The following is a 20,042-nucleotide window of genomic DNA, read 5'->3' on the forward strand; positions in this document are numbered from 1 at the left end:
ATGACTCAAATGCATATTTTATATTTTGTCTTTTTTTTGTTCGTAAATTTTTATGTCCTTTATAGGTAGTAATTACCTACAACGTGTTGAAATTGAAACGAGCTGGTTCTTAAAATTAATTTTTTTATACACACATTGTATTTATGATGAATCACGGTCGTATACACTGCAAGCGAGATTGTTTTCACGAGAATGTTGTCTTTAAGCCTCCATCGTTAATGTCATCAGCAATTGCCTCTGTTTTATTTATTTTTTTAGTTTTTTTTTGTAGTTCGTAGGTAAACGTAAAAAAAAATAGTATAATATACGAATGAACCGCCGTTTTTAATGAATATCCGGTCCGCGCATATGTAAGGTTTTCTCATCCCATATATTCTATATAATATATGATAATGTAGATATGAGTGCATCCACGAAAATTAAAACGAAATATCGCCATCATTGACGGCGACCGGTGTACCTGTTACTTTAGTTTTCTTACGGTCAAGCACCTACCAATAATATGCTACCATCACATATTATAAAAAAAAAACAACACAATAATAATAATTATAGTACGCTAAATTAAATCGAGTTATTTTTTTATTAAATGTATGTACTTAAACATAAATCAACTCCGTGTAATTTTACGATTCAGTCAACTATCATCAACGCGGCAGTAGGTGTAATACATTTACCTGATGCGTACAAAAAAAGTTCACAATTAATTTTCAATTACATTCTCATTAAAAAAAGCCTATCTAATTTATACTTAAAACGATTCGCTTTAGAACAGCACGAATTCTAACCGAGTAGCACGTCATACTATATCGTCCGAAAATATTATTTATTAATGTCATAATATACATGCCAAAACAGGAGGGGGATTACTAGGTGGTTTCATGTAGCAATATTATGGCAGACATATTAGGTAGATGGATACACCCAACGAATCCGTATACTATTAAACGCGCAGGTGAAAACAACATTTAGATTACTTAAAAAACGTCCAATGTTGATATTCTATGTACCTACATTGTGAATCCTCTTCGTCGCACCACCAATGAAATGCAAAAGGGTGGTTTGGATTGGAATGGTGGAAAACATATTATATAATAATATCAAACGAAAATTCGGGGCCGAAACCTATAACCAGATACTTGTATAGATAACCGGATCAGGTGGGCTGCGGTCATTGGTTGGAGGGGGAGTGGGATCCCAATTGTTTTCCCTCGTGGTGAAGGAGTGCGAGCAGCGATTACTAATAATAATAATACGCAAGTGTTCGTATATAGTCATAATCGGATCTGGGTAGACAATAGGTAATCATAATCATTAGCCGACCATGAAGATTTCGTTGGTCGACTTCGAAACCAGTGTTTATCCCGCGCCCTAAGTAGTTAATAACACAGACCGATGTGTCCAAAAACAAAAATAAAGGACGGGAGGAGGCCACAAAGGAAAACGCGGACGTCGGCGTCTATGTAGAGGGAGTAGAAGGATGATGGACTCTCCAATTAAATTTGCATACAATGTGTATGTGTTTTCCTTATGGTGTTGTTCTCCCGTAGATAATGCGATAATATTATTTTGTTATACGAAATTCGTGTGTGCCCGAACTCGCGCGCGCATGTATACGGTGCAAAGTTAATTACACGGCGGCAAACTTATACACATATAGCAGGTACCACGTTTACATAATATTATATAATATAGTTTGTGCGTGCAAGAGGCACGGGCGGCATACCACCCGATTGTGTTGTCGAAAGCAATATATTATATATATATTACGACATTGCGTAGGCATATATACACACGACGATAATTACTACTATATTATGTACCACGATGTGGTATCTCCCTCGACCGTTATTATAATATTATTGTTAGCCGATCAGCCGACGACTGACGATTATGTACGACAAAAGGTATGGCAAGTATTTCAGTATTTGTCAAGTAAAAAAACGCGTGTCTTATATTAGAATTATATGACGTCTCATTTGAAATAAGCTCACTAATGGGAGGTTGAATTAGATCATTATTTTCCAAACCTATATTATAATAATATGACCTACCCATCACCTATTTTCTGTCGGGCAACGCGTGTAACCACAAAATTATAACCGTATTAATTAATTACTAAGTGTAGGTATGTTATACATACATACTTTCGACTATCTTTCTCGTTCTATTTGCACCATATTATATCATTCCACATTTATCGATTTCAACAGCAAATGCAGTGTGCAAGATATTTGATTTTACTGATTTATGTGTGGTCGTGGTCGCCAGTAGGTATATGTGTATAGTATTATTAGACAAGTATTATTGAAAACTCAACTCTATTGATTATTATCGTTTTCCTACGGGGTTAGATACTTATATCTATTGATATACTAATATTATGATTATTATTTTACGAACTGCATAAGAAAATTATTTAACATTTTGTATAATACAAAGTATAGCGAAGAGCTTAAAATGCAAAATTATTTATGTATCATTAATTTGACTTAAAATCGGTTGTATATAAAAATTATAATATATGTACGTATACATATTACAGGGTTTACGGGTTCTACAAGTTAAAATTTTTAAATAATTACGCGCACGCAGATGCATTTACATAGTTAATGGTCTACATATTTTATAAAAATATAAATAAGCATAAAAATAGTACCTAAGCCCATTGTCTACCAATAGGGGTAATTAACAATATTATAATTTCTGTTTATAATTATTAAAAAAGTTAGAACATAATAATAAACAAAAAAATTAAGGTGGGCCATTTTTGGATAATCGAGGGTTACTACCTACTATAAAGTAAACCAGGAATTCAAAAGTTAATAAATTTAACTAATTCAACGCCCAAGCTTGCGTTACGTGATTGGACCCTATTTATCAAAATATATACCTTATATAGGTACCCACTGTACTTAATAATATAATGTATATTACCCGAAAGAACTTGAAAAATACATATCGCATGATAATCGCATACTGAAAACGAGAGCGAAGTATTTAACTTACGTGCTAAATAAAACCTGTACCCACCAAATTTTTTTTTTTACCGAGCAGCGGCACGCGGCGGCGTATGCAATATAGTTTTCAAACGCAATCCCCGTAAACGTCGTTTAAAAAGACGTAATTTAAAAATTCCACGGCGAGAAAACGATGAATGTCTGTGTAGTGAATAATAAAGAACGAGAGCGAATCATTTTAAAAATAAAATCGTATACATATAAGGTATTATACTCTCGGCTATATCTTCAGAAATAATTTTCGATATCTGATCGAGCGCGCACGCGCGTTACATGCATAAATCGTTTAATAATAAGAACAAGACTTGGAGTAATAAAAAATTACAAATTAAAAAAATAACCGTATAATAATACAACACGAAACCCCGGGTATGTGGGCGTCCGGATATGAGGATATATAAAGTTATTAAAAGTCCCGAGGATCACAGGCCGGATAAGACACACACTCATGTATACCTGTGTCCTGTACATAATATTATAAGTAGTGAAATGTATATACATATAGACAATATACAGTAATAATAATAATAATAATAATATACGTGTACCTAATATATACGTATATAATATAATAGTGTGTATGTATCGACGCGAAGAAGTCGCCGAGGCGGCATATAATATATATTATAATATATATACTTATAGAGGATTGGAGAGCTTGCGGAGGCGCTCGCGGTGGTGGTGGTGGGGCTCTGTCAGGTTGTCGGTACCTTTGAGACCACACACCTCTGCCTTCCAATTAGAAGGTGCCGGTCCGGCCACTCCTTTAGGCCGCCGCCGACAACAAACGCACCGGCAAATCGTACGGATTTTGTTTCGCTCCTATCCCCTTATACACAATATATATAATATAAGTACACCAATATAATATACCTATAAGTATACATATATATATATATATATATAGTATGTGTGCACTCTGTCGTCTTATATTATGCTCATTACTCAATGACCACCGCGGCCGCAGCAACTGCATAAGCCTCCGGGCCGATTTGCGGGTACAAAACGATATGGGAATATAAGAGGGGGAAACAGACTAGTTTTTCATTGACCCCTCTCCCATCCTCAAGTGTGTGATATGCTGTAATATTAAATAAAATTTAAATTTGCATCCACAGATAAAATATCCCATGTCTCCCACCATCTTTGATGTTTTCCACTGCCAGTACGTTAGGTGGGGACTCTGGTATTATATACACGGGTACAGGGCGAAATTTCAGTTCCAAGCAAGTCTTTAATAAGGTAGGATTTGATTCAACTGCGTTTTATTCACTATTTTAATATTATAAGCGTACTATACTTACTAGCGAAATTATGTATTAATTTTAAGACTGTGTACTGTATAATATTGTACACAAAATAAATCGTAACACAAAACCAATCGCTGAAAACTGATTGAACTTAAAATGTGTTCTATAGCTCCTTGTAAAATGTAAACTAAAAGAGCGTATATAGGTACCGTAGAGAAGCTTATTACAAATCACGATGATCCAGTTTGTACGAAAGGGGTCTGACAACATTTTAAATAAAAGAAGAGACTTCTGGTGAGGTTTAAATTTAATAGTCCCGTTTCCCATAGCATACCTATACTAACGCGGTCATTCGAACACAGCGACAAGCAGTAGGTCGTATATAGAATTATACGATGTGTATAATAGGTCTTGTCGTGGATACCGGTCGTAATAATTATGATTAGAATTTATTTATCGGCGTAGAAATAAGAAGAAAAAAACATAATATAAAAATTATGCTATGAATATTATTATTATACGGTGGATAGATTATGTAGATGTTTGGTAATTTGAAATAAAGTAATAATATCCAGGTATAATTGAGCCTATGCGCATTTCCTACGACCACCTTGCACTATTTTTTTTTTTTTAATTCCTATAATTTAATACGCTATTCATTTTAAACACCGGTAATAATAACTATCTTAGGTACTTATACATTAAGCGTCGCCGATGTAGTTGTATTGCCCCCCCCCCACCACTGATCGCTCTCTAATTTTTTCAACAAGCTTTAAACAAATATAATATGAATACGTTTTCTATTTGCAATAATTTTTGTTTGCAAACAATAATAAATCGTGATATTGTATATATATGATTGTGAAAATTATGATTAGATTTGCACGTAACATATTAATATAAATTATATAATATGTTTGCAAATTAAAAAGAAAATATGTGAATATCATAATAAAATCATATTCTTCTTTTCGGACGATGAAACTCGAAAGTTTTTTTTGTAGCTCTAGTTTTTAGCCTTGTTAAAGCAACTAGATTTCTTGACTATACGCCAATTAAATTATTTTGGTATCAAACGACAACGATTAAAAGAGTAGATAAATAGCGAATTAATCTTAGCCCACAAGTATATGTCACGCGATAATAAATCGTTTGGAGCAAAAAAATGTTTTTAAAAAATCATCACGAATAAGACTAAGACGCAAGAAATTAATATGCTTTTTCGATTTTCTCTGGTATAGTGCAAAAGCTGCAGGCTGGTAACAGAATTAGAGAACTATAGATCGAACGTGATTTATCTACTAGAAATACCACCGCCGATACCGAATTTGCCGCGGACACGTACCAAGTCGTTTGGGCGGAGTGCGAGTAGAATGGTAAAACCGTTTACGCCGAATATACATTAAAAAATATAAAAACCACAAAACGGGTACACGCGATCTCTGTGGAGGCTGCGGCTGCGGCTACCGACGGAGGACGGAAAGACTTCCGCCTCGGCGAGAAAGCAATCACTGCGCAGTGTGTGCGATACACGGTCCCTGCACTGAATGATTATGATAATAATAAACGACGAGCGATAGCTACAGCATAGTACGTGCGAGCGGGAAAAACCGGATAACTGGCGTGTGGGAAAAACGCGGCTGACCGACCGCACCGACTTATGTGGCCACCGCAATAGCGTATAACAACAACAGTAATAATAGTAATAATAATAATAGCAATAATAACGATAATTTAATGTAATAATATTATTATAATGACAGCAGCATCCGTTTGGTTCGTGCCCGCGTCTTTTTCTACTACTAGCTATTATTATTATTATTATTATTATTATTATTATTGCCGGTCGATAATCAAATTCACACGGTGCTGCAGGTAGGTAAAGGTATGTACCGGCCATCACTGCAGGTCGACGACGACGTTATTTCACGTGCTATTAACCACCGCACAGCTCGAGATGATGCTGTGGCTGCTACCGGTCATCTCCGTCTCAATATACCTCATAATAATAATAATAATAATAATAAGTAATACTATTATCTACGTCCATCTACAGCGGGCGCCTTCTCATCCTATATATAGCTCTCTCACTAACCACAATTCGTCCACACACGCACCACCGGGTTTTCCTACCACACGTATATTATATGAGAAGAAAACGTAATTTCGGACGTGGCGGTAAACGTGACCGTTTTAGGTATATAATTTTATTTCGATTCATGGATATCAAAAATTATAATATTATGAGTATATTATATAGTCCTCATTGCCGCGGACTGTCATTGTTAAACACGAAAGACATTATTGAAGTCGTCTTAGGAAAAAAGGGAATATTATTCCATCACCTGCAGCTCCAGAGTTTTATCATTATTTTTTCTGTTTTATTTTTATTTTTTGGCGTTCCTCGACGTCGCGGTTTCCGTGCAAACGTGAAACCAATGCGCGCGCCGAGGTCAATCGATTCGCAATGACTTAACTGCGCCAAACCGACGATCGCGTCGTTTACCCGTCACGTCGTAAACGAAACGAACTTTTGTACACACAGCGCGTGATTTTACATACTTGAAATTGAAAATCTACTACAAATATTGTATAATACTAAACCATCGTTCAAGTGGTAATATTCGTACCACAAGACCACACCTACCATACTGCACGAGTGACAATATTTGCTGCCAATACTGTGGACAGACGCACAGTGCACACCGTTTTGACGCTAATACAATATTTGTCATGATAAAAACTAGGTAAAAATACCACTTTACTACATCATGTGTAATGTTTGGTGTACCGTAAAGCAGGGAGTTTAGTGTTTATAATAGGAGTCAAAACCGTTTCCGGTAACTGGGTTTATGTTTTAAACCGATAACAAGTGCATTTTAATTATTTTACTCTTGTTTTGACATATTTATTTTACATGAGCATTATATTATTACTCTACATGACAAATATAGAATATACTACTATAATAGCCGGAATATTTGTCAAAAAAAACAACCTAAAACATACTGTTAATTGATATTTTTCGATATTATAATTATTAGATAAATCGATATCGAGAATTAGAGGAAAATTTTACATATTAATAGGTATGCAAAATAATGATTCAATATATCGCAACATTTATAATTATTACGCATATTTCAACATGCTTCAGAATATAATGCACATATAAAAATAAATAGTTAATGAGTCTGGAATACTAAATTAAACTATTAAAATTATATTATCTTATCTTTTTACTATATGAGTTTACCAAAGCTTATAAGATATATTTTTTAGTACCAAAACAACAACGAAACCTCGTATTCATTATTGCTTTTTAAATTATCATACGATAAGTATTTGCTGTAAATATAGTGAGACATGTAGGTATTTGGGTGAATGAAAATCCCTGAATTAAAAAATAATTAAAAAATTTATTATATTGATGTTATATTTAATAGCTGTTGATATACACACATACATATTTGCTCAAACGTATTGTATCCCAATGATAAAAGTATATATTTAAACACTAAGAACGCCAAAAACGCAAAAAACTTATTCCAAATGTAAAAAAAAAAATGTTATAAATGTCTTATTGATACCAGCTATACCTATACCTACTATACAATATATTATGGGGACGAATACCTTTATACAGATTTGTGAAAGTCTTTTTCCTCTTCTCTAAATTAACGTTGTCGATTCGGATTTTCAATTATTTGAAGAAAGGCCACAAGATACGCGCTTTAGATTTCAATTGGTTTTCTTTTTATTTACCTCGTCGCATCAGTGGGAATTACGCGGAATGGAACTATGTTCAACACAATAAATGCCAGCGCCGCCAAACGACATAAATTTTACTGTTGGGCCGGTGACGAGGGGTTAAAGTTTGGAGGGATATATAACCATCAGGACCGTCTAGAAACAGATTTGTTTTTATTACCCTCGGTTTGTTGGCAGAGGGAGATGATGACGACGGGATCCGCACACGAGAGGATTTATTAAGCTAAAAATCCAATGACGTCCCCTTCGCCACGCGCGTTACGGTATACGAGAAAACGGTTTATTAAACGTTTGTTTTAACAGAGTCGACAACAGTAATAGTAATAATAATTACCACAACCAGAGAGCACGGAACATTATGTGCATTCAACGAAAAAATAAAACGCGGAAATATACGACTTGTATGCGCTAAAAATATACAAATAGATATCAAGTTTAACGCACAATTTGTACAGTAGGTTTTTTTTATTTACTCTAATGTTTTTAACACATTTACTCGACAGAAAATTTAAAACAATGAAATAATGAACATAACGTGCCTAAATTCAAAGTTTACGACAGCTATATACTATTATTACTTATTAGTTTAATTTATTATAATAAGCATTAATCGACAATATATTGAAAACTAATGGTAAACGAAATCTCGTGTGTTGAAAAATAAATAATCTAAAATGGACCAGGATACATCTCAATAAATGTTGTCAAATTTATTTATGACCAAAAAGTATTGTGTCTAGGTCGTTTTTTCTGAAAAGGAAATTTCTTAAAATGTAGTTATATTATATTATATGCACGGTAATATTATATTATGTGCAACGTAGTATAATTTTATGCTAAGTTAAAACAATAAATTTTAAGTTGTTGAAACCCACTTGACAAGTGCACTTCTCTAAATTACCAAACGTATAATATATTATGATATTTGTTCAATTTAAAATTCAATATATTCACCGAATGTATAGAAAATGTATATCACCATTATATTGTATCACCGTGCACTAAATATGTGAAACGATAGATCATAAGCCACATAAGCCATTGAATCCAATGGATTATTGGGTATATGTATGTAATACGTAAAGTGTACCTAATGCAGTCTGATACGTACAAAAACAACTTTGTTTTAATTTACATTTGATCGACGAAACCTAGTGTAATGTTGAACTTTTCATGCAAAAATCAATATCCATATATAAGTATATGAAAAATACTCGGCGAAATTGTGTTCTGCTTTAGAGATTGACACGTTATTCGCGTGTCGGTTATAATTTGCTGTCGGCTGCTTAGTGAGGGAAAATCGATATTATACGCTACTGTATAAACAAGGTGCATTATAATAATGCTCACAAACATCCCGTGCGCGTTTAGGACCGTTGAAAGTACCTATGTACCTACTATATGCTCATTATTCAAGACTCGGATTTTTTATAACATTTACGAATTATTATACTATTACCGAGAAGGCTAAAAAAACTAACTGTACAATTTTAACCCACATGTTTTAAGATTCTAAGACTTGATGATGATCACTTTACATTGTCATCAATTATAATAGTTATTTGGTGTTAAAAATGCTCTTGAGATATTTGATTTATATATTCTTTATATAAAAAAAAATAAAAGTACCTGTTTAATTTAATTATTGTACTTGATTTAAAATACTAGATACCTCACATTTTACGTTTTTTAAAATAAATGTATAAATTACCAAGCAAAAAAAATTATCTAATATTTGACTGTTTACAAATAATGGATTTATTTAATTTTATACCTTCTTTAAAAATATACTGTAGATGTTAAAACTTAATACCTTTTAGAAAAATATGAAATTATAAATTATAAATATAATGTTAGTAATTTGAATTTTTTTTTAAATCAGTATGTATACTTAGTAAAAAATGGTGAAATCAAAGATATTTGTCTTAAGTGAGTAAATAATATATTTTGAAATATTATTTTTGTATTATAGATTACTAGACTATAAAAATAATTGTAGTCTTTTCTTTTATGCAGAAGTATAAGTAATTTTGAAAATTTTTAATTTTTCAGAAATAATAAGTCAGATTTGAATCACATAATCACTAATAATTATTGTTGTATAAACCATACATTGCTACGATGCTACACCATTACTATACTATTGGTTTACTAATGTTGGAATGTAATAGTACACAATCTTTTAATGCTTAAAAAAACCCATGCCGTATATTTGTCACATTATACCAAATACTTGTATTACCTAAAGTCGCATCGTTCAGATGCATATGAATATTACGGCGCGCAAATGATGATGAGTACAAGTCGAAATTAAAGAGCGAAAAAGAGTCGGCGCAGAAATAGGTATTTCTATAAACGTTTATACGCGACACCGTTTCTCTGTACTTTACGTTATATTACCGTTGTCAACGTAATAGTATCATCGTGACTGTGTAATATCGTTTTATAATGATAACGCACTACGTTAATATAATATCATATAAGCCAAGGTACCTATAAAATATCATCACATCATATTATACACCTATAGTACAAAGTGTAGTCATCTTTAAAGACTACAACATTGAGAGGCCGGGGAGGTGGTATAAAAAGCCCACACCGCGTACATACCGTAGTTATATACTGTTGCTGCGAAGGGTGGTCAGAGTGCAGGTATTAGTGTATTACAGTACCTAATAGAAAACGGGGCTGAAAGAATACAATTTGAATCACAAGACCACATAAATTAGAGACGACAAGTAGACCAGGGATATGGAAACCTAAAACGCTGAGCGGCGGGCCGTCAGAGGGAAACAACATCTGCTCTGTGTCCACCTCGCCGTAATATAATTAAATTTCCCGTATAATATTATTGTCGGTCGTTATTATTATTTTCTCCATTCCACGTTATTAATACGTCATATACAAATAATGTTTTAATTATACACGGGGTCCAGAGTTTAGGCGTTATTTATTGTTGTTATTACACGGCGGTGTGCAGCGCAACACATAATATACGCAACGATATAGTGTATATATACTCCGTATTAACCTCCTAATGACGACGACGGCGACGACTACATAGTCGGGTGTACCTATTCTATTGTTCCATGCGAGCGTAAAGAAAACCGACGGCCGCGGGTACCTTACTACGGGGTGGTCCGCGAAGGGCGGCAGCGGGACGTCAGAAGGGCGGTTTTTTCTCACCTAAACAATATTTATGTGTCCGCGAGCTGCAGTGTGTGTGTGTGTGTGTGTGTGTGTGTGTGTGTGCGTGTGTGCGTGTGTGTGTACTTGCGCTCGGTGTTCGGGTGTTGTTGCGGACGATCGATTGATCGTTTGAAGATTTTTGTTTTCACTGCACCCCTTTTATATTATACAGTACCTACCTGTATAGTATATTATGATTATTATATAAAATATTATAATACATGCATTATTTCGCACCGGCCAAGTCTTCGAGTATAATATACGATTCAAGAAACATTCGTTTGCGGAATCGGCGAACAATAAAATGAAACCGTGATCCCTTCTCGGGGTGGTTGTTGAAAATTCGTAAGACACATACAATTAAACCTGAAAACACCCGGTTGTCTACCCCCTACGCCTTAGGCAGGATTTTCCCACAAATAGATAATTTAGATAATCAAGTATAGCGTACTGATGATAAGGATTCGCGAGCGGGTTCGACGGAGATTGCCCCGGATTAATTACAATATCATTATTATTATTTGTATGGTGTTTTATAAGATATACATTTATAATTTATTTATAAGTATAATAATTATTTTATTCTCTTCTTATTATACATTTTAATGATGTACAATTATATTTTAATATACCCACAGTTATTATCGTTGGAAGTTGATAAACTCGTCGTTTATTTCGAAACACTAAGCCGGAAAAAACTATTATTGATTGTACATTTGTAATACACATTGGTTTTAGGGCCTCATTCATTTTCGTTTCTAATTTCTTAATTAAAGTAGGTTGTGTATTTTATTGTTTTTATTTTTATTGGTCAATTGTGTATTTGTGTCTGTTAATGAAATAAAAATCAAAAATAGACTTTTATACTACTGATTTATAAACCTGACATTTTTATATTAGCATGTATTTACATAAATACGAGAATGATGAGTATATTAATTTATTTACCACTAGATTATAAAAATATATGATAATACAATTAATTAATAGTTAATAATTTAAGAAAGGCTTTTTAGAACACTAGTATTTTTTTTTTTGTATGCATTGTATATTAATATTATTTCCTTTTATAATGGATGATATAAGCAGCTTAAATATTTATATTGATTTGTGTTTGATATTATGTTATTGTATGGAATTTAAATACTTTATATACTCTAGTAATCTATATAATACAGTCGAAATTGGAAGTTTAAAAAGTATTAATGTAACAGCTAGAAATCGGTGGAATTCAAAATTTTAAGTTCTATTGATATCAAGATTATTTACATAAATACAATTTGTGAATTCCTTCGATTACAACTACTATACTAATACTTACTTTATTACTTTAGATATAGGATTTTCCTATTGTTTTCTCATCCATATACATTTTTTTATTGCTACTATTGTGTAATAAATACAACATAAGATGAGATGGCTAATTTTATACAAATTCAATTCAGTTGTAAAGTCAACCGCCGGGGCATAGGTACGCTTGCAGTTTTATTGTGTTATTAAAATTCCAAAAACCAAAGAAAACCATAGCGGAAGTGGAAAACTTTTGTACGTCATTTAAATTTTGGTTTATAAAGTAATAGTTAATAATTTAGATAATTTTTGTTGTGTAAAAAATGGTTGTCCTGTTCATTTAAAAATTTAAAAATATAAAGAGTAATGAAAAAATAGAGCTTTTCATAATAGCTACAATATAATCATGGAGAGTTAAATTTAAATATTTTAGATGTATAGTTTAAAAGACATAAATGAAAAGCTATCTGAAATAACTCTCAAATACTTAATGGGAACTATATGTTGCTTCAACAACTTATTTCTCATGATATAAACTTGGAACATTTATTTTTATTTTAGCAATTTATACTATATTTTTTTTACAAATTGAATACTGAGAATCTATTAAGTCTATAAAACGGGGGAAAAAAATAAGCATTTTTAAATTTGCAATTTTTCAACTCAATTTGGTTATTTTTCGTATCGATAAAAGTATAAATTTGAGTTCATGGAATTCTACTTATTACATATGTCTGGTATAGCATGTATTGTCTATCCAAAATATTAACAGTCAATCCTATTGTTACAATAATACAATTATTATCGCACCATTATACTCATCGTTATAGTAGTAGGCATTTTAGCTAGGTATGATGTGTATATAGTACCTATCTAAACTATTAAATACCTATATAGCATTACTATTGCAAAATTAGTATAAAAATAAATATAGGTACAATTATCTGTTGTTAAAAGTCTTTCTGTGGCCTATGGGTGTAAGTATCCATTTGTAGTAAAAAACATTAAGTGTTTAAAGATCGGGTGTCAAATGTTCTAGTTTCGACGAAAACTAATTATCCGATAGTGGGTTATAACTTTTTTCACGGAGCATCAAATACATAAAAGAATTGAATTCAAAAAATTTCTCTCGAGCTGTGTTATTACTTATTAGTAATTCTAATACAAAATATCAAGGGTAATATGAATTTCCTGTTTTATTTTCAATCCCACGCATCCAAACCAGCTTCAGAAATTATAACTACTGGGATGGATGCATTTTTCAGTATTAACTTATATTATGTCCGTCGAAAACTATTGCGTCCGTTCTATTGTTTTTCATCTTTCTGTTCCGCATTAATTCAGTCTTTACACATATCCCGCTGAGTTTCGACTATACGTGTACATCACAGTCGACAATAGTATAATTTAGGTGTGTATAACTTTACCTTAGCTTGTACCAATATTATAACCAACGAGCTATAGGCCATATAGGCAAACACGAAATGTGTGAGATATATGCCAACTATCATGGTAGTTTGAATGAAAAAAATCCTTGAAACATTACAATAAAAACCCACTAACAGAGTTTCAGAGGGCCGTTTTGTGTGCATAATTAATTTATGTACATACAAAATTATATAATACAGCGCTATAGCTACTATACAGTTTTGACAGAATTAACGAGTTAGATATAATATATTATTTCAAGACTGGGACGGCGGTTGATAAAATCGATTTCCCACTTCAGTGATGAGAAAATGCAATTAATTTTGGAAACCTTATATACAACCATAGAACACGGCACATTAATTAATTTCGAAACAGTAATCAATGTACATCGGATCAAATGCTTTTGGCGATAGTGTATTTCAATGATGTCTCTACATATTTATTACAACTATATAATTTACGTACGGCAGTCGATTAAACATACGATAACAGTTTTCGTGACAAAATCAGGAAGTAAATAAGTAATATTTATTTTTCCACTATGTGTTCCCCCCCCCCCCCAAATATCGAAAACCCCTCAAAGATAGCGCTTAAATACAAAATCGAAATGAAATAGATTGAAAATATTTAAGGCATTGCACTTACCGGCTCCGGACGGGTCGCCGTGCAGTTGATCGAACGTCTTGCTGGTCATCTGGAACAGCGCATCCAGCGGCGACGAGTTGTCATTGTTCTTGCCGGCCGCTTGCTGCTTTCTGGCCGCGGCCGCGGACGACGACGAAGGGTTCGACTGGGTGCAACTCGCTATTTCCGGGCTGGTGCAACACTCGCTTCCGTCCGTGCTGGACCTGCCACTGGTGCACGTGGACGTCTCGTAGTCAGCAGACTTTGGTCGGTGCTGGTGGTGATGCTGGTGCTGCTGGTGATGGTGGTGGTGTTGCTGCTGCTGTTGCTGCTGGTGCTGTAGGTGCTGTATGAACAGCGAGTGCGGGAACAGGGCACCGACGACGGGCTGTCGGTGAGCGGGAGGCGGAGGAGGTGGCGGAGGATGCACGAACGAGCTGCACGGCGGCTGGTACTCCTCGGCCCAGGGCCTGACGATCTTGGCCCCGTCTTCGGCGCCTGTGGCCGACGGTTGTTTGCCGCCCGCCGACGACGGTTCATGACTGAGTATGTCGGCGATACTGAACGACTTGACGCCGGCCGCCGGCTGCACGTCCTCGGTGACGGCCGACGAACTGGGGATGGTCCGGCCACCTTGCTGCGTGGTGGCCGTCATCGTCATCATGTCGACGCGACCGGACGCCGGGCAACCGTCAAGCTGCACAGGAGGCGGGGGCGGCGACAACAACAACTGATGCTGCTGGTGTTGTCTGTGCGCCCGACGCTTGGGCGCATAGCTCTTGCGATCGCTAATGCCGTAGCTCACCTTGTCGATCTGCACCGTGCCCAACTTCTTCAGCGGTTCGAAGTAATCGGAACCGCCGCCGGACGACGACGTATCGGACCCATGACCGCCACCGTCGTCGTGCAGCCGGGCGTAACACTCGGCCGACGCTGGCGGCGACGGCCTGCCGACGCTTATGTCGTCCGTGTCGTCGGCCACCGGGCTCCGGGGCGATCGGCACCTAGAGGCCGCGGCGTAACCGCTCAGATCGGTCGGGTAACCGCCGTAGTAACAACTCTTGTTGTTGTTGGTGGTGGTGCGCAACAACGCTATGGATTTCATGCTATCCGCGACCGGAGTCATCAACAGCACATGTCCTGAACGCGACCGGCGCCGTAAGTCCGTCCGAACTTGGTGAACACGAGATTATAATACACCAAATATATTATAATACCGTCGCGGCCACCGGATCGACTGTTAAAACCGTTATTGCAGTAAATCGCGTAACACACTCGGCGACGTCACGAAACTCGGAACAATAATATTATTATAAATAAATCGCGAAAACGAAACCGAACTGACGTCGCGAAACTATATTATATTATTATAAACAAATATTGTGTGTGGCGGCGGCGGCGGCGGAGCGAGACGAGAGCGTGTGTGTAAAACGCGGTCGGTGCGCACTGACGGCGAGTCCACTGAGTATTAATCCGTCGGCGGTGGCGGCGGTCGGTCGTCGTGCGGCGGCGGCACCGGCTTCGTCGTAGGCGGCGCGGGACGGAGGGGAACGGCGGCTCCGGCTGTGGGACGGCGCGCGTCGGGCGGCAGCTCGGGTACAGCCGACCAATCGGCGAGCACGGCACCGCCCACACGCCCGTCCGCTCGGACAAACACTCCGCCGCCTTAACCCTTTAATTACGCCTCCTTTGTCGGCTCGGCGGACGGCGCGACGCACACACAGACGCCGACATCGACACCGTCGACGGCGGCGGCCCTCTCCTCTTTTAGACACTAAATTATGTTTTCTTTATCGCGACCGCGCGTCTGTGTGCATCACTAGCGCGTATACCGCTGCCGCCGCCGCCGCCGCGTTAACCATCACACGATACCAGGTCGATTCATCTCGGACGTAATTTATTAGCGCGACACTGCCCTTCCTCTCCCCCCCACCACCCCCAACCCACCATGGGCGCGTTGAACGGCCGCCGCCGGTCCGATCGCTCTCGCCGTGTTCCACGCGCGGCTGTAACTCGCGGCTCGCTCGCCCGCCGCGAGTTATTCTCTCTTTTCGTTAATAACAATATTCTCCCCGCGCACACGCGGCCGCGGCCTCATAATAATACCCAATCATTATTATTATTATTATTATTATTATTACACGCGCGCGCGCATTCACAACGCGTTTCTGAATAATATTATAATATATATTATACTACGCAGCTCCAGTATTATGTGTGTGCCTATCGTGACGCTAACTGGGTGGCCTAACGAGTATTAGTCGTATTAGTCGTCGTCGTCGTCCAAACGCGGCGTCGTCGGCCCACCGACAAGGCTTTATAATTTTTATTATTATTCAGACGACGACGACCGCGACGCTGCCCGACGGTTTCCGTTATAATAACAATTTAATAGATCCCCCAACAGATATTACCTACGATACTCTATACCAATACGATTTGCGGCGGATCGAAAAATACATATTTTATATACGTTTCGATATCATATGATGCTCGCGGTTAGGTTAGAGGGGGATCTGTAGAAGGAGCAGAGATTAGATAACGCGCCTGAGCGATAGATAAGGATGAACAGGGCCCCGCAATTAGGGAGGAGCATTAAATTCGGGAGCCCGGCTATTTTAGGGGCCCATCTAAATGAATTTGTAATTTTTGAAATTTTGATTAGAATTCGGAATACTTGTTTGACATTTAATAATATTTTATAGGCCCCTCAAAAACCTTTTGAATGGGAAATTTAGTGTGAATCATTTGATGTGGAGGGGCCTAGTGATGAGTACCTATATATACATATACAATCATCGGCCAGCTGCCACGCTGGTTTTACCTATATAATTCGATCTCTCTGCGACACCCATAATATTATTCCTATATCGATAATATAATAACTCTAATAACTCGATTTGAAACACTGCACCCTTGAACTGCTCATATACTATAGCAGAAGTTACAGGGTTCATTTTAGAATAGTAAAATTATGCCAATATTATAGGTATTATATAGGTATAGGTATAGGTACGTTCTCTTCTCGTCCTCCTTATAATATTAATATGTTTTCCAACGTCGAGGTGGCCTACAGCGATCTTTATTTTACGCACACCTGGAGCAACAGCGTATATAATGTAATAATATTATATTATAATAGGTATGTAAAAAAAAAAATGTTTATTTCGATACGTTGATTTGATCCTTCCTACAATAATGGGTGGTTTATTATTATTATATTATTATAATATTCAGAATTATTTATTTATTCAGAACAACTATATATACACAATATAGTAGATATAGGTACTTTTTGCTTGAAGGATAAATATAAGAATCATACAAAAAAGCAATCATTCAAAAGACACGACTGTTTTATTTTTCATTTTCAAACGCTTCTATGTAATATTATTTCATGTTGCGATATTCGTATTTAGAAGTACCTAAGGCGACAGCCCGTTGAGCGCGACGAAAAGAAGATAATATTATATACCTTTAATAGCTATTATACAGTACTGCAGCGCTGCACAGCTTTGTTCCGTTTTCGCGTGGCTTGTCAGGTTTGCTTTTTGCCGCCGTCTGTGAATTGAAAATCACATTATATTATTTGACATGCGTACATATTTCGGACAGCGTAATATTCGTTGTCTATAATAATATCTAATGATGGTTAATTTAATAATAATATTAATAATAAGAAAACATCCAAATTTTAAACTATTTTGGTAGGTATAAAAAAAAACTTAATATTCTAATTAGTGGTCGGTCTTGACCAAACGTTCAAGTTTCGTCAAATTGTCAAATTCACGTTTCTGCAACTATTGTGATCAGTTATTGTGGTCTATGAATGAAGTATGAAAATGGAATTTCGGAGAAAAAAATTCATATTTCATATTCCTATCGGTTCAAAATCACTTTCCGGAAAAAAATGTAACGTAATTATATATATTCTAGTATTATATATGTACCTAGTATAAATGTATAGTGGGGAAGTGATTTGTGATAGAAAACAAATATTTGTTTCAAAATATTCTTGAAGAGATCCACTCCCAATCTAGGTATTTTAATTTTTTTTTGTGAACATGCCCTTTGATCACATATTTATACCTTAAAATCATTGATTTCAGATGTTGCACAGAGATACAAAATCACATTTTACAAAGACTGTTTATATAAGTACGTGGGATTCGTACGCGGATGCGATTTACTTATAAATTATAACTACAATAACTATATTAATAAGTAGGTAATAATGTACAGTTGTAATAATTGTGGCTCTACGAGTTGATTGTAAAGATTAAAGATTGTAGACCGTATTTAGTTGCATCTATAGAATATACACTATACAGGTATTGTTATTGTATTATTATTATAATAAATTACACATTGCATATAACTATACATGCAATATTATAATGCATATTATTTGTAACAATAACAAAACATGTTATAACCTATATAATCGTTTCCGTGATACATCCGAAGATAAAACATAATAAATAGAAAACAGTGAACGGGTCGTGACGTAAAAAAAAGCATTCAACGGTTGGGTTTATTTTTAGTGGTTGTTTCTAAAATAAAATTATATACCTACTGCATTTCACATCGTAATAGAGCATCTTGCGGAGAACAATGTTTGTTTCAAACAGCATATTTTTGTTTTACATCTTCCATTATATTTATTTTAATTTTGATTATATAGATTCACGTTAATTTTCTTAATCAAATTAAACACTATGTTTACCTGGGTTGGCTGCTTTATGACTTTATATTATGTACGCATTGTAATTTGTATTACGCGTTCGCCATTCTCAGTAAAATCACAGAAGGATTACCAGAAGGATCATTTTTCTAATATAAACGACGCCACGCACACTGAAGTGGTGGTGGTAAAATTCTTTTGTTTTTGCTGTGCCGCCTCGGTGGTGGTAAAATTTCTTCATTTTTCCGTAACCGTTACCTCAGTAGTGTGGGATAGATCTGCTATACCTGTTGGTACATCAGTGTAGCCTGTATAAAGATAATAGTCAATGGTACCACTTTCTGATACAATAAATACCGTAGATAATTGTATTTTATCAATTATCACTAGATAATAAAATATATTTTATCATGTTAGCTTACAAATATGTGTAGAGTCAGTTGCAGTAGAAAAAGATAATTTTTAATTATGGTCGAAATCTGACTACACTGAAATGACGAACATTTTTTTCACTGATTTCCGAGTTCTCATTAATATAGTGATATTCTTCTGGTTATTCTGTAATCCGTGGTAAAATACAGTCATAAGCTCATAACCGTGCAAAACTGATTTCAACAAAATCTGACCCACTGCAGGTCACCTACCTAAAATTAATTACTGTTCACAATAACACTTCGATGCGTGACGGCTGATTGACGGTCCGGCAAACACACGCGCCTTTCGATTTCCATAATAATATGCAATATGATACGTATCAAAATTCATCGTATAGTAAACATACTA

General features: G+C 35.7%; 1 protein-coding gene across 1 annotated transcript in view; it reads right to left on the reverse strand.

Annotated features, from left to right (window-relative positions):
* Positions 1-16,038, reverse strand: part of LOC111038288 (homeobox protein B-H1-like) — a 53,436-nt gene extending 37,398 nt beyond the window's left edge. Inside the window, exon 1 of the mRNA XM_022321334.1 lies at positions 14,597-16,038. Within this exon, the coding sequence (XP_022177026.1) occupies positions 14,597-15,701 (1,105 nt within the window). The 5' untranslated portion in view covers positions 15,702-16,038. The remainder of the gene's footprint in view (positions 1-14,596) is intronic.
* Positions 16,039-20,042: the final 4,004 nt, after the last annotated feature.

Source organism: Myzus persicae, unplaced genomic scaffold (assembly GCF_001856785.1).
Source record: "Myzus persicae strain clone G006 unplaced genomic scaffold, MPER_G0061.0, whole genome shotgun sequence".
Lineage (NCBI taxonomy): Eukaryota > Metazoa > Arthropoda > Insecta > Hemiptera > Aphididae > Myzus > Myzus persicae.